This window comes from Equus caballus, chromosome 25, assembly GCF_041296265.1.
Source record: "Equus caballus isolate H_3958 breed thoroughbred chromosome 25, TB-T2T, whole genome shotgun sequence".
NCBI lineage: Eukaryota > Metazoa > Chordata > Mammalia > Perissodactyla > Equidae > Equus > Equus caballus.
Window position 1 is genome coordinate 40,248,827 of NC_091708.1, and position 10,692 is coordinate 40,259,518.

A 10,692-nucleotide genomic window follows, 5' to 3' on the forward strand; every position below is an offset into this window, starting at 1 on the left:
GGAATTCCGAATGCTCTTGCTGGAAAGCAGGGGCTGCCCCTGTGAGGCTGCAGGAGCATCTGTCAGCGTGGGCCCTGACCTCAGGGCTCGGTCTTCCGTCTGTTAAGTGGGGAGGCTGCCTGCCTTCCCCTGGGGTGGTTTCCCAGCCTCCCAGGACCATGTGGTTTCTGGAGAAAGGCCAATCCATGGGCCGCCCAATGAGTGGCAAAGCTATGACTCCCAGCTAGACTACAGGTGGAATTTTGGATCACGGCCCCGTTGTCTCCTTCCCCTGACCCCTGGATCCCAGAAAGGCAGGCCACCCTGCAGTAACCCCTTGCTGTGGTCTGTTTCAGGTTGAACCATGATTCCAGTGACAGAGCTCCGCTACTTTGCGGACACGCAGCCAGCGTACCGGATCCTGAAGCCGTGGTGGGACGTGTTCACCGACTACATCTCCATCGTCATGCTGATGATCGCAGTCTTTGGGGGCACGCTGCAGGTCACCCAGGACAAGATGATCTGCCTGCCTTGTAAGTGGGTCACCAAGGACTCCTGCAATGACTCTTTCCGAGGCTGGGCAGCCCCTGGCCCAGAGCCCACCTACCCCAACTCCACGGTCCTTCCAGCCCCTGATACAGGCCCCACGGGCATCAAGTACGACCTAGACCGGCACCAGTACAACTACGTGGACGCCGTGTGCTATGAGAACCGCCTGCACTGGTTCGCCAAGTACTTCCCCTACCTGGTGCTTCTGCACACGCTCATCTTCCTGGCCTGCAGCAACTTCTGGTTCAAGTTCCCACGCACCAGCTCGAAGCTGGAACACTTCGTCTCTATCCTGCTTAAGTGCTTCGACTCGCCCTGGACCACGCGGGCCCTGTCGGAGACAGTGGTGGAGGAGAGTGACCCCAAGCCGGCCTTCAGCAAGATGAACGGCTCCATGGACAAGAAATCGTCAACTGTCAGCGAGGACGTGGAGGCCACTGTACCCATGCTGCAGCGGACCAAGTCTCGGATCGAGCAGGGCATCGTGGACCGCTCGGAGACGGGCGTGCTGGACAAGAAGGAGGGGGAGCAAGCCAAGGCGCTATTTGAGAAGGTGAAGAAATTTCGGACCCACGTGGAGGAGGGGGACATCGTATACCGCCTCTATATGCGTCAGACCATCATCAAGGTGATCAAGTTCATCCTCATCATCTGCTACACCGTCTACTACGTGCACAACATCAAGTTCGACGTGGACTGCACTGTGGACATTGAGAGCCTAACGGGCTACCGCACCTACCGGTGTGCCCACCCCCTGGCCACGCTCTTCAAGATCCTGGCGTCCTTCTACATCAGCCTGGTCATCTTCTACGGCCTCATCTGCATGTACACGCTGTGGTGGATGCTGCGGCGCTCGCTCAAGAAGTACTCGTTCGAGTCCATTCGCGAGGAGAGCAGCTACAGCGACATCCCCGACGTCAAGAACGACTTTGCCTTCATGCTGCACCTCATCGACCAGTACGACCCGCTCTACTCGAAGCGCTTTGCTGTCTTCCTGTCAGAGGTGAGCGAGAACAAACTGAGGCAGCTGAACCTCAACAACGAGTGGACGCTGGACAAGCTGCGGCAGCGGCTCACCAAGAACGCGCAGGACAAGTTGGAGCTGCACCTGTTCATGCTCAGCGGCATCCCCGACACTGTGTTTGACCTGGTGGAGCTGGAGGTTCTGAAGCTGGAGCTCATCCCCGACGTCACCATCCCGCCCAGCATCGCTCAGCTCACGGGCCTCAAGGAGCTGTGGCTCTACCACACAGCAGCCAAGATCGAGGCGCCCGCCCTGGCCTTCCTGCGTGAGAACTTGCGGGCGCTGCACATCAAGTTCACGGACATCAAGGAGATCCCGCTGTGGATCTACAGCCTGAAGACCCTGGAGGAGCTGCACCTGACGGGCAACCTGAGCGCAGAGAACAACCGCTACATCGTCATCGACGGGCTGCGTGAGCTCAAGCGCCTCAAGGTGCTGCGGCTCAAGAGCAACCTGAGCAAGCTGCCCCAGGTGGTCACAGATGTGGGCGTGCACCTGCAGAAGCTGTCCATCAACAACGAGGGCACCAAGCTCATCGTCCTCAACAGCCTCAAGAAGATGGTGAACCTGACGGAGCTCGAGCTGATCCGCTGCGACCTGGAGCGCATCCCCCACTCCATCTTCAGCCTCCACAACCTGCAGGAGATCGACCTCAAGGACAACAACCTCAAGACCATCGAGGAGATCATCAGCTTCCAGCACCTGCACCGCCTCACCTGCCTTAAGCTGTGGTACAACCACATCGCCTACATCCCCATCCAGATCGGCAACCTCACCAACCTCGAGCGCCTCTACCTGAACCGCAACAAGATCGAGAAGATCCCCACCCAGCTCTTCTACTGCCGCAAGCTGCGCTACCTGGACCTCAGCCACAACAACCTGACCTTCCTCCCCGCTGACATTGGCCTCCTACAGAACCTCCAGAATCTGGCCGTCACGGCCAACCGGGTGAGTGGCCCTGCAGCAGCTCCATACACGGGCTAGCGGGCAAACTGGCCGTGGCCCATGGTGGGGGTGCTCAGGAGGCCCAGTGTCGCTGGACCGTCAGGTGCGCCCAGCTTTGGAGTGCTCACCTGTGGTTCCCACAGCCACCCAGGACGAGCTTGTTGAAAATACAAATTTCTGGGCCCCACCCCAGACCTGCTAAATCAGCATCTCTGGAGTTGGGAGCCTGTCTTTGTCACAGAATGCTGCAGAGTTCTCCTGCCAGGAGGGATGGTGTGGTCAGATGGGACCTGTCCCCAAGGTGACCTTGCGCTGGATCCTCATAGGCAGGCATGTGCATGGGGAGGAGGTCCAAGGCCTGTGTTCTCTCTCACACCCCTTTCCTGTTTGCGTCGTAGGGGTGGTGGAGGGCAGAGTTGGGCTTAGTTGGGGCTGGCTTGTCACCATCTGCCTTTCTGGAGAAGAAATTGCGTAAACCCCTGCGGGCCAGCAGTGTGGGAGGCCATGCCCTAGAGATACTCTTGAGACCGTTGGCAACCCCTCTGCACCAGCCCTTGCCTGGCCAGGGAAGCCCCTCACTGAGGGGCCCCTCCACGGAGGCAGGTGAGTGGGGTGGAGGGCAGGGTGCTCCTATGGCTTTATGGAAACAAAGCTGTGGCCACTCGGGGGACCTTCCCCTGCCCACCTGTCCTGGGGACCTGCAGGGACGTTGACATTAGGAAGAACAGATCTTCTGTGTCCATACCTTCATGCTGGAGACTCTCAGAGTGAGAGTGAGGCGGGTGGTGTGGATGCCCGAGGCCAGGGGCTGGGAGACGGGGGAGACCCGATGCAGTGGCCACCTCTGCGCCTCCATTGCACGCAGCAGCACGAAGCAGCCCCATGGTTTATGGAGCACTTGCTCTGTGTCAACCCTGTGCCGGGCACAATGCCGCCAGCATCTTGTAGGGTCCTCGCAGCAGGAGCTCTCTAGAGGCTCAGGCCTAGAGGCAGGTGGCCCCTGCAATGCCCCTGCCCAGGAAAGGATGTGCCTTCTCCAGCCTCACTCAGAGTGGAGAGTCCGGGCACCCCAGACCTCTGACTGCTTCAAAGCCCCCCTCCCCTCTTCCCTAAGCCTCTCTAAGGGCAAACCAACCTGTCTCCTCCATATATCAGAGATTGTGATGAGTCCCTCCTCCCTTCCCCAGATCGTGACTCTGCACATGTGAGAGTGTGCGAAGGCAAAGGTCAAGTCCTAGGTTGCTTTACTCTGGAGAATCTGCCCCCAGGACCTGGCACAGGCTCCTGATCAGGAAAATTGGACTCCTGGGGAGAAGCCACGTTTGGCGAGCACTGGACAACCCAACCCCTTCTTTAATGTGTGGAGGGAGCAAGTGGCTCCCAGAGCACAGCGTGGGGCCAGATTGCCCCTGGAGTTGGTTCAGGCTTGGACACCCCACGACTTTCTGTGACACGTGCTCTGTCCTTGAACTGTGTGCCCTGGGGCTTGATGGGCCCTCCTACTGGGTGGAGGGTGCAGCCGGCCTCCAGCCTGGCTCCCCGTCCTCACCCCCAGCTCCTCACCCCCAGCTTGCCTGTTAGGTCAGGCCTGTTGGCTGAGGTCAGCCCTCAGGAAAGGAGCTGGCGGCAGGCGCGCCATCCTGAGGAAGGAGACCATCTGGCATGGTTTATTGTGCTGCTTACTCACATCCTGTTCCCGCCCCGACCCTGGAACGCCAGCGGCCTTCGAGGGAGAAGAGCTCCCGGGCCAGTCCTGTTCTGGCTCCTCCTGTTCAGCTGGAGCCCTTCTCCCTGCTCCCTGTCGGGCCTGGGGGTGTTGGAGACAGGACCGTAAGGGCCAGGCAGGGCCAGGCTGGGTGGGTGTGGCCCGGATTAGGCCCTCGGCCACTGTTTTCCCAAGCTCAAACTCCTACCAATGAATATTTTGACAAGGCAGGCACTCATTCATTTGTCCACTCGTTCATTCGTCCACTTATTCATTCCTTTGTTCATTGATTTGGCAAATGTTTTTGAGCACTCCTAGTGTGGAGCAAGGTGCCCAGGACACAGGGATGAACAAGACCCCTGGGCTGCCCATCCTAAGCTCACCCTCTCGTCGGGAGAGACAAGTAACCAGCGGTTAGCACAGTGCGGCAAGAGCTACCTGGGAGCACAGAGGAGGGCCTCAACCTAGACTTAACTGAAGGCAGGTGGCCTCCTGGAGGAAGGGACCTTTCACCTGGCCCTGAAGGATGAGGAGGAGTTAGCCAGGGGACGAGGAAAGGGAGAGGCCAGTACCCTTCTGTCCCTGAGGAACTGGAAGCTGGCGGGAGGAGCGGTGAGCTGGAAATTGGACTTTCCCTTCAGGGCGGGGGCCAGGCTGTCCTCCAGGGCCTGTAGGAGCGTGATTGTATCTTCCTTATTCCATGTGCACTCCCCCTGCCGGGCCATAACCTCTGATGACAAAGACCTTAGCTCTCCCGTCAATGCCTGACGTGCAGCAGATGTTTACCGAAGTCTTGCTGACTGAGCAGATGCAGGAACGAGCTGACTTGCGATCAGAGAGGCTGTTCTTGCTGCAGCAGGAGGGGCTGGGTTTGAGGAGGCAGGAGGAGAGGTCAAGAGCGGATGAGGCCTGGAGGCAAAGGCTGCCAGGGGTGGAGAGAGACGTGGGCAGATCTGGGGGAGACTGGAGGCAGACTCCGCAGGTTGCGGGCTGTGTTTGATGGGGGAAGCCGGGGAGGTCTGAGGTGACTCGAGGTTTCTTGCTTGGCTCCCTGGGCAGATGGAGGAGCATTGAGACAGGACGCGGGCTCTCAGAAAAGGTTTTCAGAGAGGAGAGTGTGTGTCCGTGTTGGGTGTCTGGGGCCCCTGGGATGTCCAAGAGGCCATGTTGAGGCAGGCTGAAGCTCAAGAGTCATCGCCCCAGGCCTCATGGGTGAAGAGGGCTCCTTGATGAGGGAAAGGATAGAGGGGGAAGGAAGGGAGTCTGGCTCGAGCCTTCGAGATGGAGGGCGGAGGAGAAAGGCCAGGCAGAGGCGTGTGGGCTCACAGCACATGGTGCAGTCGGGTGAAAGGAGACCAGGTTCAGGTTCAGTGGATTAGGAGTGACAGCTGGTGACTCTGGCCAGACAGTTTCAGGGGTGGACGGGGCAGAAGCCAGATCATGGTGGGCTGAGGAGAGAGACAGCGTTTGTCAAGATGGTTTGTCAGGAAGTCGGAGAGTGATGGAGCAGCCCTGGAAGGCTCCTGGAAGGGTTGTCTGGGAGGGTTGCAGACCTGAGGCCACTTCACTGCTGATGGGGGAGCCACTGAGGTCCTTGAGGAGGTAGGAGAGAGGGGGATTGGGGGTGACAGGAAACGACTTCAAGCCTTCAGCAAACGAGCGACACCTTGGCAGGACGGACAGGTCCAAAGGACAAGTGTGGCTCTGGTGACATGCTAAGCCCCTGAGGCCATCTTCTCTTTTCCCTGTGGGGCCTGGAGAGAGCTCACTGGCTGGGGCGTGGGGTGTTCTGGGCTATTCTGAGGAGCGAGCATTTCAGGGAGGGAGCTCTGGAGCCAGGCCGACCTCATATGAACCCCAGCTCTGCTACTCACTGGCCGGAGCCTTTCCCACTGCCTCTGACAACTGTGTGGTCAGAGGAGGACGCTGCGGGTGAGAGCGGGGTCCCTGCGAGGCTCGGGTGCCTCAGTCCTGCCAGAGCCCACTTCCCGTCTGTCCTCTCACCTTCATGTCCCTGAACTTCGGCTGTGTTGGCTGGGAAGCCACCTCTACCCCATTCTTGACCACTGGGCACAGTGGTGGCAATTTTGGAGGCCTGAGTCAGGCATCTCCTTTAAAATGTCCACATGGCCCAGCCGTGGCCACACTGACTTCCCTGCTGGGAAGGGCAAGTTCCTCACCTGGAACCAGCGTCCTCTCCCAAAAACAGACAGACAGGATGAGAGCCTGGGAGGTCCAGGTCTGCCCAGAGGTCCTCAGCCACAGAACATCTGAGCCGAGAGGTGTTTCTATCCTGCCCTTTCATTCTACAGATGGGGAAACTGAGGCCCGGGGAGGGAAAGAGCCTTGCCCAGGGTTACACTGCCAGTGAGCGCCCTATTTGGCAGAATGGGGATACAGCGCGGCCCTGAGTTGGAGGGAGCAAGCCTTGCACCCTCTCCTGCCCCTTGCTGGCTGTGCGGCCTCGGACACGCTGCCTCTCACCTCTCCAGACCTCAGCCTCCTCAGCAGGAAAATGGGGACAGCGACAGAGCAAGCCCAGAGAGGTTATTGTACAGTCTTCCCATCGTCCTCACATGCGATCGGAGCCCAAGTCTCCTGGCTGCTGCCCTGCTGGTAGGGTCTGTCCTGCCCATCATTTCTGGAGGAGATCGTTTCAGGGCACTAGGCTCCATAAGAACCCTGAGCACTCACAGAAGGGTAGGGACCTGGTGTTTGTGGAGCTCTTCCTGTTTGCCAGCAGACTCAGCATGTCCCCCCTCGGGCCACAGTGTTCTTGCTCCACCAGCAGTGTGGACAGTGGGCTGTTGAACCCATGGGTTCAAATCTTGGCTCCACCACTTTCCAGCTGTGAACCTCTGGGCTTCTTCAGGGCCTCAGTTATCCCACCTGTTAAATGGAAGGAGTCTCTACAGAGTATTTACAGGTAGTCCTGAGGGTTCAATGAGTTAATAGTTATCGGTGCTCAGAGCGAGACTGCCACGGAGTAAGCTGCTTATGGGTGTTGCCCATTATTCAGGTTTTGTAAAATCAGAAGGAAGGGACTCTGAATGGCCAATACTGGCCCCCCTGCGCTCACGATCAGCCTGTGACTTGACAGACGAGGAAAGTGAGGCCCAGGAAGGGGAAGCGACACAGCCAGGGTTCTCACCTCTGTTGGTGAGCTCTCTCTAGTTCTCAGAAACAGTTTGGGGTGTGGAATGTTCTCAGCATTCCACTCTGCTTTCATAGCTTGCTCTTAAACCAGGCAGGACCGACAGCCTAGCTCCTGGTGAGTCCTGGGCAGTGGAGGAGGGGGATTGGTAGTAGCTGGCTCGTGTGATATGCTTCTTAGGGTGCCAGGTGCTAGGAGACAGCAGGGAGCAAGGCGGACCCAGTCCTGCCCTCTCAGAGCCCACAGTCCCGGTGTGACAGGCGATCAAGCAGTCTCACTATAGAGGGACCAGTGCTGGGGGGGTGGGGGTGCCGTAGGTTACCCAGGAGGTCATGGAAGGCTTCCTGGAGGAAGTGACTCCAGAACCAGGACCTAAAGTACAGGTGGAAGTGAGCCAGACTTTGGTCTAGAGTGTGCTGGTGCCTGGGGCCCAAGGGAGCTAAAACGGGCCTCAGAGAAGGTGCTGGTACCTGGGGGAGGGAGGGAGGAGGGAAGGGAAGCCTCAGGCCTGGAGGCCCCGGGTCTGAGCCTGGCTCACCTCACTTTGGCCCCTGCTCCTTCCCCTCCAGATCGAAGCGCTGCCCCCGGAGCTCTTCCAGTGCCGGAAACTGCGGGCCCTGCACCTGGGCAACAACGTGCTGCAGTCGCTGCCCTCGAGGGTGGGCGAGCTGACCAACCTCACCCAGATCGAGCTGCGGGGCAACCGGCTGGAGTGCCTGCCCGTGGAGCTGGGCGAGTGCCCGCTGCTCAAGCGCAGTGGCCTGGTGGTGGAGGAGGACCTGTTCAACACCCTGCCGCCCGAGGTCAAGGAACGGCTCTGGAGGGCCGACAAGGAGCAGGCCTGAGCACAGGCAGGCAGCCGAGCACGGAGCCAGCCCTGAGCGGCCAGCAGCAGGACCCCGAGGAGTCCGCAGGCCCAGGAACCCAGAAACCCCGGGACTACCATCCCAGGGCCAGATGCGAGCTGGGCCTGGTGACAGGACAGTACCTAAGGGGCTGGCCCCTTCTCTCCCTCTGAGACACGTGCCCCCGGGCAGGCGCCTTGGGGGATCAGAGACCTGTAGTCCATCCCAGAGCACGGTATTCGGACAATCAGGGCCTCCTCCCTGGAGGCCACCTCTGCCCCAGAGGCTGAGCCAGTGCCAGAGGTCCAGGGACATCTACTTAGCTCTTGGTATTTATTTTTCTCCACCTCATGTCCCCTCCTTGCAGATAACTTATACATTCCCGTGGAAGCTCAGCTCGGATGGGGGTGTTGGAGGAAGGGTGGGCTGTGTCGCCTTCTCCTTTTTCGGTGATGCTGTGGCATGTACTGCCCACTCAGAGTGAGCAGAGTGTTCCAGTGCAAAGCACCTGTGGGGCAGTTGCCCAGTGGTGCTGGGTGGGCTTTGGCGGCAGGGCCTGTGGGAGAGCAGGCTGCCAGGTGGAAAGGCCAGGCCTGGGACTTGCCTCATCCATTTTAGATGTTGGGTTTTTTTTTTTAAGTAAAAAAAAAATTTTTTTAAGCTTTGAAAATTGAGGGTTTGGGTATTAAAAAGAAAAAACTTAAAAAAAAGACACTAAAGGCCAGTGAGTTGGGGTCTCAGGGTGGGGCAGCATTGTCCTTCAGCAGACCAGCAAGACCTGAATTGTGTCTCCTCCTCTCTGGTGGGCACAGGCTGCAGGATGTCTTCCGAATCTGCTGTGACCTTGGTCCAGGAGTTCTGTTTGTTCCTCTCCTAGGGTGGGGATTTTTGTTTTGTTTTTGGTGTCTTGTTTTCTTTCTCCTCCATGTGTCTTGGCAGGCGCTCATTTCCGAGGCTGTTGGCCAAAGGGAATGTTCTGGAGCGGCCAAGAAGGGGGGAGACGTGGGCTGACAAATTCCTGGATGAACGGTGCTCCATCCCACCCTCCCTCATCGCAGTGTTAAGGAGCTGAGAGGAGCTACCTCGCCCGGACTCTGCCTTCCCACCTTGTGTGTCATGAATTTGCCACCGCTAGCCTCAGCTGCTTACATCAGCCCTGTCACCACCTGGTCCCTGAGAACAGACTGTTGGAGGTGGGGTCGTGGGTGGGGAGGTCACCACTGGGAGGGCAGGCTCCCCACGTTTGGGTTCCAGTTTCTGTCCCAGGCGCCCGGTGCACACAGCCCCCTTAGGGCCTGGGGGTGGGAAGCCAGCTCGCTTTAGATCAGTCACCGGGGTTCCCGCCTTAGAAGGGTCCCCACCTTAGATCACTCACTTGGACACTAAGGCACGTTTTAGCGTCTCTTGTCTTAATGATTATGTCCATTTGTCTGTCCATTTGTGTTTTCTGCATCATGTCGGCAGATGTAATCCTCAGAAATAATGCACACTGGCCTCTGACAACCATGAAGCAATCTGTTACATGTGGGTCTGAACTTGTAGACTTGGTTCAAACATCAAATAAACCTATAACAGAAAGTACCTCTGGAGGCCTCCATCTCGTGGGGGTCCCTTCCCTCAGCTCTCAGGGGCCCAGTGGGCCCTGTGCACTAGTTTGTTGAGTGACTATTCGTTGGGCACCTACAAGATAGTTAGCTCTGCTCCTCTCCCTGCCCCATGCAACTGTAAGCTCCTTAGAGGCAGCTGCTGGACGACAGCTGGATGGAGCGTCTGTTACAAGTCACGTGTGGGCCCAGGCCGGGATCCTGCAGTCAGCACATTGTCTGCAGGCCCAGTGGCCTGTGGTTTGGGCCCTCATGAGCTTTGCTGGATTGGGGGAGGGAAGGGAGGGCAGTGGAAAGGGAGGCAGTCCTTGTCCCAGCTCAGTCATCCCCTGCCTGGAGCTGGGCAGATGCCTTCCCTCCCGTGGCCTCCATATCCCATCTGGAATGGGCATTGCCACTCTGTGCCCTCACAGGTCCCTTGTGATTCCAACAGCCAGTCCCAGGGTTCTGCAGAGGTGGGGCAGAGAGTCACCGTGAGAGGGCCTGAGCTGCTCGCAGCCCCTTTGGGACATTGGGAAAGGTGCTGGGGTCCAGGGCAGAGGCTCAGAGAGGTGGACAGGGCTGCCTTCTAATCCTAGCTCTGCCATTTATTTGATGTGGGGCCTCAGTTTCCTCATTGGTAACATGAGGATGGTGTTGGCAGCCATGCAGCATTGCTCTGAGGCTGACTCCTGATGATTCTGCATTTGGGTGGACTTTTCAGCAGAGGGCCTGGCTCCCAGTACCCAGTCACGGATATCTTCCTCCCAGACCAGAGAGGCTTGTGCTGGACTGACTAAGGGGCCCTGGGACAGGGGTCTTTGGGGGAAGAAGAAAGGCCATCGCTTCTGACCTCAGCCTTACGGTGAAGCCTTAGCTGCTGCATGGGCACTTCCTCTGGAACAGGC

General features: G+C 58.4%; 1 protein-coding gene across 4 annotated transcripts in view; it reads left to right on the forward strand.

Annotated features, from left to right (window-relative positions):
• The window catches only part of LRRC8A (leucine rich repeat containing 8 VRAC subunit A), a 28,203-nt gene extending 18,421 nt beyond the window's left edge, over positions 1-9,782 (forward strand). For all 4 annotated transcript variants that reach the window (XM_005605853.4, XM_023629074.2, XM_001500261.7 and 1 more), the window contains 2 exons: positions 336-2,500; positions 7,926-9,782. In XM_005605853.4, the coding sequence (XP_005605910.1) occupies positions 344-2,500; positions 7,926-8,201 (2,433 nt within the window). In that variant the 5' untranslated portion in view covers positions 336-343 and the 3' untranslated portion in view covers positions 8,202-9,782. The remainder of the gene's footprint in view (positions 1-335; positions 2,501-7,925) is intronic.
• Positions 9,783-10,692: the final 910 nt, after the last annotated feature.